Source organism: Lethenteron reissneri, chromosome 40, assembly GCF_015708825.2.
Source record: "Lethenteron reissneri isolate LAM-NWPU_2019-01 chromosome 40, ASM1570882v1, whole genome shotgun sequence".
Taxonomy (NCBI): Eukaryota; Metazoa; Chordata; class Hyperoartia; order Petromyzontiformes; family Petromyzontidae; genus Lethenteron; species Lethenteron reissneri.
The window spans coordinates 11,089,004-11,107,679 of record NC_083818.1 but is presented as its reverse complement, the minus strand read 5'-3'; the positions used below and the strand labels follow the sequence as shown (position 1 = coordinate 11,107,679).

Genomic DNA, 18,676 nt, shown 5'->3' with positions numbered 1-18,676 from the left:
CAAAAAGAATGTGCATATGAATATGCTAAATTCCTCTTCATATGCACATTCTTTTTGTTAAGGCGCTCTTCCACCTCCAACGCAGCTTATATACAAGCTCCTAGTTTGGTAGTGTCTCATTCTTCACCTGTAGACGGCTGCTTGCGTTGTAGCCGAAACGTCGTGAGAATTATTTTATTTTATTATGTTTTATTTTTATTATTTTATTACTTCCCTTCTACGTGACTTTACCGAAAGAACCAAGAAGATGAAACACAAAGGTGTTTCAGGCCTGCGTTGCTCGGTGGCAAGTGGATTGGCAGTACAGCAATGGGCTTGGATCCATCTGTGTGGAGCTTCGAGTTATCTCCCTGCTATGAGCATGGACTTTCCTCTGGTTACTCTGCTCCCTTCCCACATGCCGAGCACTCGTAAACGGTCCTGACCAATCGCAGCACTCGGCGTAGAAACTCTGACGTGTTTCCCCAGTTGCCTCCCTCCGACAGACACCTCCAGTTGCTTAGAGAACTGTCTGCACGTGACTTTTGTTTCTCTCAAAGTTAACTCGTGTCCCACTTTGCAGCACCACGCCAAGGAAATGTGAATTGATGGACTAAGTGGACCACGAATCGAATGTGATCTTGGGGCCAACTTTCAATTGCGAGCCGAGCACATTGACCCCGCGATGAGTTCCCTGGAAATAGATGGCACGGAGGGCAGCGTAATTGACTTGTAGCGATCAAAGAGTTCAGCGAGGCCTTCAGAAGTTGTATTGCATTGTACGTTGCCAACCGTGCTAATCGGAGGTGCGGGAAAAGGGGGCTGCCGTATGGTTTCTCTGACGCGGATTCACGGAGACATGAATCCACGGTTCCCCCAGAACGAAGCTCCAGGCACGTTGAGCGAAACGTCGGACGTCGCAGCAAACGGCGGGCAAACGGCGTGCGAAGCGAATCCAAAAGACGCGCCGGGCGAGGTCGAGAGGGCTTTGTTGGCTTTTTATTTTTGCTGTAAGTTGTACCTTGACGTAGCTTGCTGTCGGTGAGAAGTAATAGTCTCTGGAGGGCAGACCAAAGCCTGGCTGGTCGATCTGGAATGAGCAATGCGAAGAGAAAGTTCGTGTCACACCACGCACACACGCACGACGCACACACACACACACCACATTCATCATATAATGCGTCGGGCTCAAAAGAAAATACGTTACAAGGTCGCATATCCGACAGTGACTTATCCGCCCTGACCAATTAATGGCCTACACGTGCACCCAGTGCAGTAGCTGTAATTGGAATGTTCTGCAGACGTTCACATATCTGACTTGTTCACATATCTGCCTGTACATCAGTTGTGGAATGGCTTGAATGCTAACGCGTCGAGCACTATGCTCTCGCGCCAAAGGCAAAGATCCCCCGTGTAGCCTTGAACAGACTGTTGGGGCAAGTGCTGTTAGCGAACACCAATGAAGGCTGGAATGGCACACTCGGGGGTCGGGTGGCCAGCACCACGCCCGGCCGCCTTTGTCTCCCTAGTGGAGATAATTACACACTGCACCAGGCTGAGTCACTGGCGTTGGCTGTGAAAGGGAATTGAACTCGGTTCGCCGGGTTATTAGCGCAAATGCGCCCACCACTGCAGCACCACTCCTCCCACACACACACACACGCATGCGTGCGTCACTCACGTGGATGATGTAGGAGGTTGAGTTTTTGTCATCGATCCCGACGTAGGTGTTGACGATCGGTCGCACCCTGTACTTCTTGGCCAGATTTGCAAGGTTTTTCTCCAAGATCCACGTGGGTCCTGTGGGGTGGGAGCGAAATAAAAATCCCAAACAATCCCGACTGTAGAAAAATATATATATTGTGCTGGGGATGCTGCTGCACCTGCGTTGGCAGTGGTGTTCGAGCCCGCCTGACGAATATACACTCAACACGTTCGTCAGCAAACACTCCGCGTGTGAACTTCAAATAAGTATAACCCGTAAAAACAAAGTTTTTCACTATAAATCCTTTATATGCGTGGCATCGGTTTTATTTTATTATTCATTTGTGTTTTTCTTGAGTAAGAGTTTCATTTTTATCACATTGGTATTTTAATTTAAATATAAAAAAAAATTTTCCTAAAAAGTGGAAAATTTTGGAAAAAAAATTTTCACGAAAATAAATTGTCACTCACAACGAGTCTGTGTGCAAAATATCAGCTCGATTGGATCACGGGAAGTGGGTTAAAAAACGACCGAAAGATTTGCACGGTCGTAAGCGCGCAAGCAAGCAAGTGAACTTAATATAAAGGATTTAAAAGGGAAACGTACATGACATTAGACGTTTCGGGCTAATGGCCCTTCTTCATGACACCTTCCTCGTATGAGAATGCGCGTGCTATGAGGAAGGCGCATTGCCCCAAAAGCGTGCCTATGACAGGGGTGGAAATGTATCCGTTCATTTTTTAAGGCAGCCTTAATGATGAACGCGTGAACGTTGCAAACTCCGTCGACGCAGCAATTGCGACGCGGCGTACTTCGGGAAAAAAACACAGAGCGATGGCAAAAGCACGCACCTCGCGAAAAAAAAACCCATCGTCGTCGATTTTAAAAACTAAACACAAACGGCTCAAGCGACATCGACAATCGAGCGGAACGTCAGCGTCGTCGCGCAAAGGCTACGGCTGCTAGGCGCCTTGACAATCGGCGTGGAAAGATTTCGCTCGTTGTTGAATCTGGCTTCTGCGGGATGAGCGAAAGCAAATCTCTCACGGGATGGGTTCTATTTTATTTAATTGCTGCACAACAATGCAAGCGTCCTACGTTTCGAAATGGTTCAGCGTCCACTCGATCACACGCGGCATCGTCCAGAGCTCAGCAGATTTTTTTTTCCGAGTCTAAATTCCAACGCGCACGTCGTATCTGGGCTCCGCCGCGAATGAGATACGGTATCTTAATGACAAGCTACCCAAGCGTTTAGCGAAGGTCAAATCCGTTTACTCAATTCTAGTCGGGGGGGGGGAGGGGCCAACCACGTGTTTGTTAAGTGCCTTTTGACCGCAAGCCATTCGATTGATTTTTAAGAGGAACATTTGTGAAGAGTAATTGTAAGAGCATACACTATTAAACAAGCAAAACGACTTTTTTTGGGGTTAGATTGCGTAAATATATAAATGTGTCGTTAAACCCGCCACCACCCGACACAGACAATTAAGGTTTTTCACGTTAACATAACATGCCAATTCGTTACTATTACAGCACACAACTTATATTTTCAATAATTTGCACCCCTGTGTCAATCCACTGCTGGATGACGTCTCCCTCCAGGCAACATCCGTTGACCATACTTCACAACCCCTTGCTGGTGTGGGGTTGGTGGTGAACTGAGAGCCCTCAACCGTTTCATATATCGCTCAGCAACTGGCGTGAGCTGTTGCCAGGAATCGAGCTCAGAACGTGGGGTTCATCAATAGTGCAGCGCGCTAACCGCCGTGTGCCAGTCCGCTGTGCCAGTATGCCGAGCGCCGTGCGCGTGCTCCGTGTGGCACGCGCCCGAGAGGAAGTGACGTCCACATTACCTTGGGTCGTATTCCAGTCCGCGGTTGCGATCGGCCATTCATCCACATCTCTAAGAAGTTCGAGCAGTGGCTGGGAATTGAGGGCTTCGATTTTTTCTGCCACACACAAACAAGGGCATCTTCATTTATTTTGTTCACCGCAAGGAACGCTGCGGCATTTATCGATGCAAACTCTGACATTATTGCGTCTCAATCATGCCTCTCAGACAGAGGTTAGCTTGTCGCTCATTCTCCGCGTCGTAAAATACTACCAAGTGGGAGGTCACTCCTTCTCCTCTGCTGTCCTCACTGTCTGGTACTCCTCCCCTTGACCAATCGCCTGAGGCCTTATCGAGTCCAAGTTTAAGTTCAAACTCAAGAGACAGCTGACCACCCCAGCCGACCGTCCACCACCATTCTCAGATTTTCTACGGTGCCTTGAGATTAACACGTGCCTCTTGATGTATCACATGGCTACAAAAGTATTCCCATTGTATGGTAGAAGGAATCACATCGTGCTTTCACCTTGATCGATGCAAGAGGCGTAGAGTGTCCTTGATTTCTTGTAAGCATCACGTGCTGCATCATCAGACTTCTCCAGAACAGCTGTCAGAGCAGACATCCACCAAGTCACGTGAACTATGATATTTTAACGGTCAGCCAGAATAATTAAATAGAATGTGTTACCTTATTATCCGGACTTTACAATGCGAGGACGCATGCCAAGCATATACTCAATGCCAATAAGGTCACACAAGTCTGGTAAAACAATTCAAAGACAAAGATCGCCCATATAGCGTTTAACAGCCTGTCGGGGCAAGTGCTGTTAGTGATCATCTATGAAGGCCGGAACAACACACGAGGGGGTGGGTGGCCAGCACCACGCCTGACCGCCTTTGTCTCCCCAGTGGCGATGTTTACACACCACACCGGGTACTCATGTATGGCCGAGTCAACCCAGGGGAGGCCTGAGAAGGGGTCAAGATATTAGTCACTGATGTTGGCCATGGAGCGGGTAATTGAACTCGGGTGGCCGGGTTCGTAAGCGCAGCACGCTAACCGCTGCGCCACCGCTCCCCACAAACACAAATCTGATCACAGACACACACTGACCAACCCCGACTTTTGCATGAAATATACAGAGGGGCAAGCGAGGAAAGTGCACCTAATAATAATAATAATCATCATACAACTGTAACGTTTAGATGAATAAATATTTGCAGAAATGAAGATGCTATTGAAAGACAGGTAAACATTTTTATCTTGAGAAGACGTGTTTTCTTCCTTGATTAAACTCTCCAAGCAGAGTACTAAAACGCAATGCTTGAAGCAGTGGTGTGGATGCCACATTGTAGGGATTTTCGTCAACTGAGAATCACCACCTACGTTTTACATGAACGGGATATACATTCTAATCCGTACATTTAGTTTAATTTATTGAGCTTTTGAGTCAGCTGGCCAGGATTGGGCAAGGATCATAGCCTCTAGATTTGAAGCTTTCGTGACTGCAAAGATTCATATTCTTAGGTTTTTTCGGTTAAGTCACGTAAGTAAAACATCAAAATAAAAAAAAAATAATAATAAAAATCACGACGTTTCGGAGGCCTGTGTTGCCTCCGAAACGTCGTGATTTTTATTTTTATTTTATTTTTATTTTGATGTTTTACTTACGTGACTTAACCGAAAAAATCTAAGAATATGATCATAGCCTCACCACCTTTCACCCAGACAACAGGATACAGAGATGTTAACTACCTCGCCTGGTATACAGGAGGTTGTGGGTTCGGTCCCGACCCTGACGCCTGCTGTATATTTGGAGTCTGCATGTCTCTCTCTCAGCATCATCACGGTGGCTAGGAGATGTTAACTACCTCGCCTGGTATACAGGAGGTTGTGGGTTCAATCCCGACCCTGACGCCTGCTGTGTAGTTGGAGGTTGCGTGTCTCTCTCTCCCTGTGGTCTTGTGGATTTTTTTCCGGTCCTTCGGTTTTTCCCTCCATATTTAGAAACATGCGTTTCGAGTATTTGGCTGCTATACATTTCCACGTGATGATAAGCCACTTCGTTGAGCTTATCATTTGTGGCCCGGTCGCTTCTGAAAAAGATCTATCTAGCTCAGTTGGCCTTACCTGGTAAAATAATAAAGACATATTTTAGTTTGTTTATTTGGACTCAATAAATTAATCAACGGTCGCTTCGAGCAAAGTCGTTATGGTTTGGGCTGCGCGTTGACCATCTCGAGTTAATGTTGCATGCCCCGGTGAAAACTCAAGTGACCAGGACTTAGTCTAATTTGCCACAGTGAGCTGTGGTAGTGAAACTGTGCCTTCTCCCGAGCTCACGCCACCCACTACTGCGGACCATCTTTGAGCAAGCGGGTTAGGAGCAGCGGCCGTGTAACGCTCACAGTTTGAACACCGCTTGGCGATCGTTTTTTTACCTTTCAGGACAACTTCCAATTCATCTCTCAGGATGTCAAAGACACCGTAACGAGAGCTGGTTTCTGGGATGATGTTCTTTTTGAGCCATCCTCCGCAAGCGTACTTGTAGAAATCCTTGCAGGGGTCCGCGCTCGGGTCCATGTTCTCCAGGATTCGTGCCGCTAAGAAAACGAGAATCATCGCCACCATCAACATCATTATCGGTGTGAAAATAATCGTCATTATCATCATCATCATCATCATTAAAATCATCATCATCATCATCATTGAAATAATAATCATCATCATCATCCCAAAGCCATCCGCTGCTCAGCAATGAGCCACAACTGGCGTGCGATGCATCCCAGGAGAGCATTGTGAATGCTACTTTAATTTTTTCCCCGTCATTTGGAATAACAAAAATAAATATTGGCTACATTTTGACAAATACCACCGGCCCGGAATGGCTGACTCTTGTGAATACTGTCGCGTGCTCGTTAGGCGTTTAATAAGCAGCAGGCGGAGCCACTTCTTAGAGTGGCCGAAAGTGTTGGCAGCCATTGGTGGAATCCCAACCGCCAAGCCCCAAAGAAAAATATCCCCCGTGTAGCCTTAACATGCTGTTAGGGCAAGTGCTGTTCACGAGGAGCAACTATGAAGACCAGAATGGCACACGAGGTGGTGGGTGGCCAACACCATGCACGGCAACCTTTGTCTCCCCAGCGGCGATGTTTACTACACACCGCACCAGGTACTCATTTGAGGCTGATGCAACTTAGGGAGGCCCAGGACCGGTTCAGATAATCGTCACTGGTTGTGGCCGTGAGTGGGATTCGAACTCATGTCGCCAGGTTCGTAGTGCAGCACAATAACCACTACACTACCCTTCCCCATATATACATATATAACACACATACACACACAAGAGGAGACTCTTGATCAATATATATCGCTATAGCTTGCAACATCAATCACTCCATCATCTGATGGATAAGCAACTGGGAGCCCAATTGCCAGCAGTCGAGTGAGCGGCTCGCAATCGTACGGTTCTGAGTTAAAATACTGGATGGGGGTTGATTCAGACCATCATCCCTCTGGGCGTCGATAAAATGAGTACCACAGTGGGGAAGTGAACAGTGGTTGTCCTGTGGATAGACTCATCCCTGTCATAGGAATGTGGAATCGCCACCCCTGGCTCAGGGCTGCAAAAAGGCGATGAGTGCGGCGTGAATGCTCGTTTGCTAAGGAAGTCGCGTTGCATTTTAAGAACCCAATGAGAGCTAATATTAACTCTCGTTTGTGGCTGTCAAGTGAGCAGTGAATGGATTGTGTCATCAAAAACGTGGTCGGCTACATGCGTAGTCATGTGGACAGACAAAACTAACAGCAATCACGCTGGGAGGGTAATTGCCACTTGCTTCAGAACGACGAATAGTGACACACACAGAATTGTACTTGTCACGAGTTACATAAGAACAACCGCACTCAGTGACATCGTCCCTCGACTGAGCGTACCACAATGTGGGTGTGCGACATGGAATCCCACAGCATTGTGAAGATTGGTCAAATAATTCTTATGGCCGACATGGGATTTGGGTGGATGGTTTTCCTTCATCCAACAGTGGATTAACAAAGGGCTGTGAAATTATTATAATCTGAATCTGACGAGATTATGTGGCTGCAACAATAAAGTGCCATAACTGATGATGATGATGATGAAGAAGTCACTTTGATGGGCCATCATGTGTGCCCACTAAAACAACTGCTCATAGCTCATTGTGGCCCTTAGCTGGTTTCAAATAAATACGAGGCAAGGTGCAGGCACTGACGATAGTTTAACAACAGCTCACTCAACATCGCTTTTTCATGCCGGGCACTTCTGATCAACATCTGACTAAAACACGGCTCCACTTGTTCACTATTCCGAACAAAGGATGAAAGTGTCCACGCATTAGTTCCGTCCGTCTGTCAACCAGGGAGCACTCTGTAACTCTCACGAACCTCGTCCTGCGCATGTCTGGAAGAGTTCCAATTGACATTTTAAGTGTATTGCTAGATTTTCCATTATACCTACCATGATCTAGCCCAAAAGAAACCAATTTAGAAATCGTTCAAATAATCCTCATGTCATTTTTGCACCTAACAGGAACGCGTTAACGCCACGCAAACGCATTTCTTTTTTATCTCTCTGTAACTTCTCATTTATTGAACGTTTGCTTCGTCATCAATGCATCTGGCTGATGAATGCAATCACGTGGGAGGATTGTCTGCGGGGCGCGCCACTCGTTGGAACTTTCTGACCGTGTGCCCCACTACTGGACATCTGTGAAAAAGAGCGCCATAGTTCATCGGATTCCGCCAGTCTCGATAAAGATTCTGATTCTGAATTTAATACTCCAGAGCTGCTGGATGCAAAGCAAACTACACCCCCCCTCCACTCGTCCCCCCCCCGAATCAAACAATCGAGAATTCAAACGCGATATGAAATGGGACCGAATTGTACTTTGGAGCACAATTCAAAATCCACAGCAATACGTCCATGTGTAACAATGCGCACTGGCGCTGGGAGGCCAGTAAACGGGTCCTTCCATTGTGGCGAGCGGCTTGCCTCTACTGTATTTCAAGGAATGCGCATTGGGATCTGTTTGTCTCATCACTTTGGGCGAACGGAAATTCTGATCGGGGACAAGTGGGGGGCGGGCGGGTAGCACGCTCTTGCCACAAGGCGAGGGTGAGAAACAGTGATAAGTTAACGCAGACGTAGGGCCCGGGGCACAAGAAGGCCGTCGCACACTCACCTGAAACGGTGCAGTCTGGGCTCGTGCAGACGCTCGGAGCCGGGGGAGTTGACGGCTCTGCAGTTGACGTCTCTGCAGCAAACGCACAAAAAAAACACGCAATATTGATGCCAACGATACATCGATGATGATGAAGTATTCGGTAAGGCTGTTGATCTTGCAGGCGTGCAGATCTAATTTGAAGGAACTAATATTGGATGCATAATACTCTTTGATTATTTCGGTAAAGCCACCTACGTGACTTTACCGAAAGAACCAAAGAGTATGGATTGCTGCAGTCACGGAAGCTTCAAATCAATAATGGATACGCAATGTTGCTTGGGAGTCTGTTTTAATTGTCATTTTCAATGAACGTGCGTTTACTTCGCTGTTACACTCAAATACCGAGCTTACTTGCACCTGCACCTCACGTTCTCTGGTGCCTCTTGCTCTCATGTTATATTTGCACAGTTTTCATTTACTTATTCGCGCTCCTTTCATTTACGACCATGAAACACCCCTTTTGTTCATGATAAAACGCTCCTTAAGGGCCATGTACACTTTCCCCTCGCTCTATGCGGTGGGAGAAGTAGATGCATTCCGCAAAAAAAGATCCAAAAAGCGAAACCGTGCGTGGAGAAAGCTGCCTGCCGAGTAGAAGATAGAGTAGAAAAAATGATATCTCACGTCTGTCCGCGTTGCAGCATATGAGTGAATTCTAACCGCGCATTGCGACTTTTGAGTAGAAATAGGTGTGCCCGCATATGCGCCAAATCGCACAAACCGAATCCCGCGTAGGGCGAGCGAAACCCTCGTTCGGGTGTTTGTGTCTTTTGTGTGTTGCTGTGATCACGGCACCAGGGGGATCTCCCTTCGTGAAAACATCCGGGCGCAGCTGGCCTAATGGGGTCATTGGTGTGACAAATAAAACAAACGTGTTGGCGTTGGGCGAAAAAAAATCGCAGAAACAAAATCGAGCACTCCTTCATTTTCCCGTTATGCCCTTCCTACTCCGGTGTTCCACTCCCGTGCGTTTGCGTCCAAGGGGGGCACCCGGCGGACGCTCTCTCCGTTGCTTCCACACAATCCCCGGGTGGGGGGGGGACGTTTACCGGACCGTGTCCCCCGGGGCAGCAATCAGCCCGTTCGATGCGCGACGCGGGGGGTGAGCAGGGCGGCGGCGGGGGCGCGATGGGGGAGGGGGGGGGGGGTGCCCGCGCGAGTGTGAGTGCGAAAGGTCATGAAAGCAACGAACCCTTGGTGGCAAAGAGGACGATGAACACGATCAGGGCGATGGCCAGAAGTCCCACGGTGACGGACAGGCCGATCACCTTGGGGTCAGCTCTCTTCTTGGACATGCTTGCTGCTCACGATCGCTGCCCTTTAACCTCTTGTCTTGACCTTTACGCGAGACCGAGCACTGCGAGCAAACCACGCGAGTTTGGAGCACGCACACACGCGCGTGAACACGCGACAAACAAAAACCACAAATCGAAGGTCGCTCACACATTCCAAGGTTATTCAAAGTTTCCAGGTGCCCTCCTTGCACTTTTTTTTACAGCCGTGTGTCTAAAACACAGAGTCCAAGCCGCTTGGGCTCACGTTTTGACGTTTCTTTTTTTTCTGTTACTTTGAATAACATTTCTTAAGCGCAGGCTAAAGGGATGAATGATTGATCTGTGTAAGTGGAACCGATTAGAAATCCCGTCGAGCATTGCCTGTTTATTTAGTTGAGAGCAACGTGTGAATGGTTAACCGTTTAGCTGGAATAATGATGAGCCGTTAACTATATTTGCGTAAAATATTAATTCTTTACACATTGAACGAAATCTGTGTTTTAATACTAGATATGAAATCGTGACTGGATCGAGAAAATGTATATTGAACATTCAATTGAGTATATCTATTGCACGTAATAATCGTGTGATTTAAAGTAATAAATTATACTCCCACCTCGACCAATATGTGCGGATCTTCACCCTCCCTCGTGCCTCTCCGACCACAAACACCCCTCTCGTGATTTGTAAAATACCAGCCATCCCAGGCATATGCCAGCCATCGTCGTAATTACGGATGCATGCGGCCTGTGATTTGGGGGTTAGGGCGGCGGTGTTTTTTTTTCGGGTTGGAAATTGTTCTATGCTTCGGTAAAAGGGTGAATGGAGAAAAAAATTGCGTGAATTTATATCTAAAAAATGTTTTCTAAATTATCAAATGTGCACTATGAGAATGATTAGCACGTTATGATAAAGATGGCGAGGTACAAACCTACGAATCCGACACTGGTTTACGTCGGACCAAAATTAATTGTTTGTAAAATAAAATAAATGATCTACGCGCTTTTTGGGTGAACTGTTACAAAAAGGGGTTGTCCATTGCATGAACAAAACTAATTATAAAATGCCAACTGTAACCACACGCCTGTTTTTGTGGTGCTTGGTTAATAAAATATGTATTTTTTTACAGAATACCCAGAATATAATTATGATTTACGAGAGTATATCAGTCTCAACATTGAACAACGTGTACAAGTGGAAACAAGATATTCACGTGTGCGAGACAATGAATAACGCTTTTCTCCCAATTGGAACATGCCTGCACACCACATTGCTGCCTTGTTGTTCTGAATCTCTGTACCAAAAAAAACCCACCCAAACACACACACACAGAGGATCAACTCACCTTATCGAGATCACCTGCCCGTACCGTTTGGGAGGGAGTCTTTAAGCACTTTGGGCTGCTGCGTGGCCAACTTTATAAGGCCGGGTCTGATCGAAGTTCACTTCACGGTGGGCAGCGTGAGATCACCTTCCTGTGTGCGACACGCACTTTCGTCATTTTCCAAACCGCCCACATCTTCCCTCCAACTCTCCGTCAAAACCGGCAACCCGCAAAATCCCTCCTCTCTCTCTTTCTCTCTCGCGCGCGCGGCTCCCTCCGTCGAGTCAACAAAGCCGCGCCGGTGTTCCAACCTCACCTCCAACGGCACTCGTTCCTGCGCTGCCCGACACGCGGCGTTTGGCCAAATCGGTGGCGGTGTGCAGGATATCGCACACTTTCCACTGCGCTCCCGCGGTTCCCTTCCTCTTGTCAAACGGGCGGCAATTTATGTTGTTTTGTAAGTGCACCCTTTTCCTACTCCCGCTCCCGCCCCCCCACCTTCAATGTAACACGAGGTGGAGTGACATCGCCGTTCGACAATTCTCGTGGTGAAATAGCTACTGCTGCTGCTGCTGCTTCTTCTCTGTTGTCATCTTATCTCAGGATGAATCACCAACGCTTGCCTGTTGAAGTGTTTCTCGGTCAAAAGAGCCGATTGTGAAACGTGAGGGGCTGCTTTGTTGTGCCTCTGGTCACATGCTCGTGGCCAATTCTTAACTTTGACACAGAAATGCTCAACAATATTACATTTTATGGGGAAATGTATGTGGGGGGGTGGGGGGGGGCGGGTGGCGGAGGGGAGGGAGTGGCGGGGGTGGTCAGCAAACTTGGCGAATCCGAGTTTTATTTTACGCCACGGCTCACACCGCTGGTCTCGCGACATTAGCTATTTGCTCCGATGTTTGTGTGCTGTTCGTTGTTGTAACGATCTTACCCACCCCTACTAACATCTGTGAAAAAGAGCTTTAGAGCTCATCGGAATTCTCCTGCACTTTCAATAAATATTCTGATTATGAAACAAAAATTCTGATAGCCGGGCGGAGATTTGGGCCCCTCCACTGCACCATCTCTCACTGACCAAGGTGGTGAAATATAGCAACCCCCCCCCCCCAACTCTCCATGACCAACATGGCAAGCTGGAGGACCCAAATCAGCAGTGGATAGATAAAGGACAGCAATCATTATGTTTACGTCAACGGCGTGCTTGAAGCAGGGAGAGTGACACGCATTCTGTCCGTTTGCTGCGTGGGGTTTGCATGTCGAGTATGCTGACGTGTCACAACAAGAAAGCTTGGCTTAGATTATTAGAATATACCGCAAACGTGGTTTAATCGGTTTTAGTAAATATGTAATGATGGTGAAGGCGCAGCCCTGCAATTGATCGCTTGAGCAGCTGCTGGCCGATGGGACTCTCAATGGAGGGCACTTTCGAGAGCTCATGTCGAGGGTCTTATGCCTACTCTTCCCTGCTGACCCAGGCAAGTGTGGCGTACACCGTCTTTACTCCTGAGTGGACAGAGGCTCAGAGATTTAGGAATCTTACATCATTACTTCAACTGCCGCGCGAGAGAGCGAACCGGTGACCCCTGGATTGCAAGTCCATGCTGCTGACCATTACACCGCGGCTCGCGTAAATATCGGCAGAATGTAAATCACGCGTGAATTGTTACCGCGAGAAGGCTAGACTTAAGAGCATGATGCGCGAGTAAGTGACATCGCCGCATTCATTAGACAGCAAGGGTATTGATGACTCGCTGGTGGTGGTGGGGTAAAATGTGGGTACCTTAACCTCTTGAAACCAGCCTTGGATGAAGAGGGAGCGGGATATGAATGCCCTTTTCAGCAAGACAGGCCCTTCATTTGCAAGGTCTGGATCGTGTCATTGCACCGCTCGCAGTAGAAGCCAGCGCACATTTTAATGTCAAAGCACACGAACGCCATTCGCGAATATATTTCTCCCCCCCCCCCCCCACGATACGTCTGGGTAGGACTCGGCATTCCTTTAGAAAACATTTTACAACGGAACCTGAAACGAACAGCAATCAGTCGCTAAAAACATTACCTTTCAGCCTGCTCCAACGTTCTCTTTACACCTCGCTCTTCCGCTGCAATTCGAATGTGTCACGTTGACATTGAGAATTGGCTCGGCACAGGAAGAAAAAAAAACACACACACAAAACTCGATCTGTAAACACGACACGGTACAAAACCATGACCGAATCCGTCCGTAGGTGTGCGCCCGTGTAGTGCGCAGTGCTTTGTGTGACAAGAGACATCGGGTTGCTTTGCTCATTGAGGTGTAGCCCACTGTTAATGGGGCTTGGTGCTTTCCTAGCTGTTTGCTAACACGCGTGTCATGTCATGTGCGTGTGTGTGTAACAAGCACTGCAACAAAACAGGCGCAGCCAAGCAGGTGAGTCGGTGCAATAGGTTGGCTCATCGTTCTGTGGTCAGGCCACCGTATCGCGTACGCCTCTTCAGACTCATCGGGGATGTAGTTGTGATACAGAGCTGCAACTTTGAATAGGTTTATTTCAATCGCTGCCATCATCATAAGCAGCAGCAGCAATGCTCAATCCACTGCTGGATGATGGCGGCTGCTTGCGAAGGCCACGCCGCGGGCATCTATTGTGATCTTGCGAAGTAATATTACCCAGAGAACTGAAACAATGAAAAGCAATGTGTGTAGAAGGAGAGCAGTGGAATGACTGATATCTCTGGTCCACTGCCTTGTCTGTAAATACATACATACATGCATGCGTAAATGCGCGTACATTCAAAGCAAGGAATTTTGAAGACAGATGCCAACTGGGAAGTGCTGTACTCTGGCGGGCTGACCAGGACGAGGCGAGTGTCCTTGTGAATTCAGCGCGCGTACGCGGAGTGGTGACCCCGCGCAGCTCTTATCTCTGTCGGCACTCCTTGAGGCCCATTGGTACACAATTCCACGTTCTGATGGCGAGGCCAGCGCATCCACAGAACGACCACTGTTGACTTACCAATAGTTCTCATTGTACCAATGCTCTGACCGGGATCAGACATTAATGCAACAGCAGTACTTCTATATTTTAAAGGAATAAACGCACTGATGAGTGCTAATAATCATGAAACTGGAAAACAATAGACTTGTTGCTGTTCTCGAAAATAGAAATATGCCTCGATCTCAGCTGCTTTGGACTTGCAGCCATCACAAAGCTGTCTGCAGATTATGCACAACAATGGCGATTGTCACTTGGACATCCAAGGCACGTTGAGATTCCTGACATTGTAAGAGAGATTGAGCAGGAGCGGTGGTGTCGTGGCTAGCACGCTGCGCTATGAACCTGGCAACCTGCGATCGATTCCCAGCCATGGCTAACATCATCCACGTGCTCTATCTGAACACATCTCGGGCTCGGCCAGTTCACCAATGCACCTACCGGCGTGGTGAAGTATGGTTAACAACCTCCCGTGGCTGACAGCGTTGGATTTACACCACAAACTGTAAATATATTATTCAATATTTATAATAAGGAAACAAAACACAAACCCAACATAGAAATGTAGAAGGAGGTCAGCGTGTTATTATGGACGATCATCGATGCCCTTACGTTCACGAAGCTGCTGCTCCTTTGCAATCGCTGATGGCGTTGGACCGTAAATCATCACAGGCGGAATGCTCCTTCTCGTAGCGAGTTGCCTCGGGGGGTTCTTTTACAGCCTCGGGGCGGCGGGGGGGGAGAGACTTCTCTGGACGGGGACGCATGGAGCTGCCGCTGCTGCCGCTATCAGGACGACGGCTCGCGGCTATTCTTAGAGTGCGATTAGAGCCGCAACGCAACCCCATCCGCCACGGGCGCTTGAAGCGCGATGAACTCCGCACCCCGGAGTGGGACAGTTCCACCTGCGCTCCTGACGCTCACCGCATCCTAATGCTGCCGGGGCGTTTGTCTCCTGAGCAGCCTCACTCCCGGTGAGGAGCGTGTGTGCAGCATAGCAAGTAGGGGGACGCTGCCAGGTAAACCCCTGATGCTCTCCACCGCGCACCGAGAGAGCTTCAGCGGTGTAAGGGGACGCTGAGCCAAGCGTGGCTGAGATGGCGGAGTTGAGGATGTGGGCTTTTTTGTCCACCGCTATTGAGACGTAATTCTCAAGCGTGGACGGCGGTGGATCGGGCTCGGCCTGGATGCCAATAACCGCACACAATTTTCTTCATTTTTCACGGCGATTGTTAGATATTGCCAATTAATTTGCAGCACGAAATTATCATTTGCGTCGTTGTGCAGAATGTACGCGAGAAAATAGATAAGCAGACAATACGCATCCTTCGTATATCTGAGCCCCGAGATAAAACAAGGACTTTTTAATAAAAAAAACAAAAGCATTTTTCTGCAACCCAGCGGCAACACGGCCTTGTGGGAATTGCATATTTTTTGCAGCATTGATTCAAGTACAATAAACAATCCCGAGCAATTTCAACATGCAGTGCCTCATCACTTGATGCGATTTATATCCAGATCCGCGAAAACTTGTTGGGTTGATTGCCACGCGATTAACGCAGACTTTGAAAGGTACAAGAAAGGTGCAATAACATCGTTGGTGCCAGTGGCCTTGTACTGAAGGAAATTCAGTAGTGGTTCTGTCATGTCGTCTTCTTGCATCATTCACGAAAACAAGGTGATGTACTGCTCACTGAAAGGCTCTCAAATAATAATCTCAGAAATTAACATCAATAATAGTAATAATACAAAATCAGAAAATGTATTAATTCTGTATGAATCTAATGAGCTATTAAGCTCTTTTTCACAGGTGTCCAGTGAAGTAACGCTGACCAGTGTGGGCTGTGGAGGGATGATGGGCAGGACTGCTTCTGATTAAACTCACTCTTGAATTTATCCAAGGACAGAAATCAAACTCAAGTCACCGGAATCACAACACTACGTACTAATTGCTGCTTCACGACTCCCTCTTTACATACATTCAATCTATGTATTTGATCCTGAATATTGACAACTTGGATTCAAATTTGTCTAAAACATGGCAGGCAATAGTGGCGATTCAAATAGTTATATCACTAAACTCGGCGCCCTTCAGCTCAATAGAAGGCAAACAAATACCGACCCACATTATGAAGTAACTGTTCGGCCCTCTAACGCATAAAATACTGGTTATGATAACCACGCTTCGGTGGCCCAGATGGAAAGAACAAGTTGTGTCTGGCAGCACAAACACACCTGGGGAAGCCTTGCCAGTGAAGCCCTCGGCACATTCATCATAGCTGGAGTCGCAAGCGTTGTTTGGGGCTCATTCTGAGGACAACGGAATGTGGGTGACGTAATGTATTTATCTTCGCCGCTTTGCTGCATCTCGCCTCCGACTCAACATCATTATTTTCGTCATCACGACAATCTTCCGTCTTTTGCCCAATTTGTCGTCTCCCTCTTTCGTGCGGCGTTTGAAAAACAAACAACATGGCTAAAATTGCATTTTACATTTAGTACAGTACTGAAAAACAAGGATAGGTTTTGCCCCTTCCGGCAATGAAACAGTTGCGTGAAGATGTTCAAACATGAAATAGATACCTTTTGCAAGGAATCAAGTCTGCATTAACCACACGTGCTTGTGGTGAACATGCAAACACTCGTGCTCTGATAATTATATTTGGGCATGGTATTTGAAACCTTCTTCACGGCCGAGTCTCACCACCAGTGTCAGACCACAGAACGACGCGAAAAGATGAACAGCACAAGGACAATGCACTATCAGAACTTTTACAGCTCGGAGTGAGCAGCTGATTCCTTGCAAAAAAAGGAATCCGTTTGGTGTTTGAACATCTTGAGACCTTTTTTATTGCCAAAAAGAGTAAAAACTTTTCTCTATTTTTCATAATTTGATACTGGCAAAATTGCACGGTACTCCCTCGTGATTTGCGTGGGATAAGTTCCGGAGATGCTCGTGAAAGGAACATTTTGCGGATAATGATATTGGCCTACGAATATCGCATGCGGAACGTCTGCAGATGCTTCTAAAACTTCGTGAAGTCATCTCTCCGTCTATCTCTGTCATCTATTCATATTATCACCCACTCATCACGTTGTCTCTCGTCACGTTATCTCATCACTGTCTTTCTTTCTCCCTCTCTCGGAGAGCTAAAATCGCGGATAGAAAGTTCGTGAATAACAAGGGATTACTGTATGCCATTCAACGGTATTCGGGGTAGGTGAGTGGAGTCTGCTTGCTCCACCGGAGTGCACGTGGGTGTGTTGGGCATTCAACAATGATAGAGCTGGTGGTGGCTTTCCACCTCGTGTGCATGTTTGTTGAAAGTCTCTCGCACCCCACTTAGCCAGCCGTGCTAATCGGAGGTGCGGGGGGGGGGGCAATCTCACTATATTCGCAGTTTGGCGAGTCCGTGATCTTCCATTTGTGTAGGAAATATCCGCAACTTCTTCCACGCGTTGCTGGGACGCGGTTGAGAGTGCTTCTCGATATCGTTGGGGTGGCCCGAAGAGAAACAATGGCTGTCCCATCGTCGGGTCTTTGCTCCGAGTGATATGACGAGAGGGAGAATCGTCCATTCGGAATCCCCGGGCAGAGGTGCGTCACGTGTTAGAGAGAACGCAGACGGAGGTATCATAGAACTACTGCTGAGTCCTGCAAGCGCTCTTCTTCTGCAATCCTCAAGAGTTGACATTTGACCGAATTTTAAGTCCATCGCCACATTTTATACACTGGGAATGTTTTGTTGTACAATCATAGGTTGACCAGGCTGAAACAATCAACTCAAAGCATCTGAGAACACACGACTGAGAATCACAGACGGGTGAAATGTGTGTCCGAATCCAAGATTTCGGCGGTGTTCACCTAATGTTCTGACCTCTGAGCTTCCTGGCCACCTGCCCTGTATCACATTAACGTTGCCTTCCAGTACCACCCAGCTGATAACACATCCGCGAGGAATGTAAACAAACTAAAATTGATCCGTATGTTAACTTTGAACGCGTCAAATATTGTCAGTGAACGGTGGTGTCCCATACAACAAACACAGGCTAGATCTGGCACACTTATATTTCATCCGCTCAGCCAGTTGAAGGATGGCCTATTTTGGGTGGACATTTTAAAATGACACACTCCCTGTACAGGAGGAGGTTCGCAAATGGTGACATTGTTCAGAGGCTTTCAACTTAATGAGATGCTGTCCCTGGTTCACGTCGGTATAAGTGCATAGCGAAGTATGGAGGCCGATGTTGGAAAGAGGCAAATGTTCGTGACATTTCCACAAATCAGAATCAACATTTTGTTTTGTTATCTCAGTTCAATTC

At 47.5% G+C, this 18,676-nt stretch overlaps 1 protein-coding gene across 1 annotated transcript in view; it reads right to left on the bottom strand.

Annotated features, from left to right (window-relative positions):
• Positions 1 to 11,809, bottom strand: part of LOC133352376 (neprilysin-like) — a 33,516-nt gene extending 21,707 nt beyond the window's left edge. Inside the window, exons 1-9 of the mRNA XM_061567972.1 lie at positions 11,692 to 11,809; positions 11,397 to 11,526; positions 9,970 to 10,134; positions 8,736 to 8,807; positions 5,958 to 6,119; positions 4,042 to 4,122; positions 3,538 to 3,633; positions 1,661 to 1,779; positions 1,001 to 1,069 (exon numbers count right to left, since the gene is read on the bottom strand). Of these exons, the coding sequence (XP_061423956.1) occupies positions 1,001 to 1,069; positions 1,661 to 1,779; positions 3,538 to 3,633; positions 4,042 to 4,122; positions 5,958 to 6,119; positions 8,736 to 8,807; positions 9,970 to 10,072 (702 nt within the window). The 5' untranslated portion in view covers positions 10,073 to 10,134; positions 11,397 to 11,526; positions 11,692 to 11,809. The remainder of the gene's footprint in view (positions 1 to 1,000; positions 1,070 to 1,660; positions 1,780 to 3,537; positions 3,634 to 4,041; positions 4,123 to 5,957; positions 6,120 to 8,735; positions 8,808 to 9,969; positions 10,135 to 11,396; positions 11,527 to 11,691) is intronic.
• Positions 11,810 to 18,676: the final 6,867 nt, after the last annotated feature.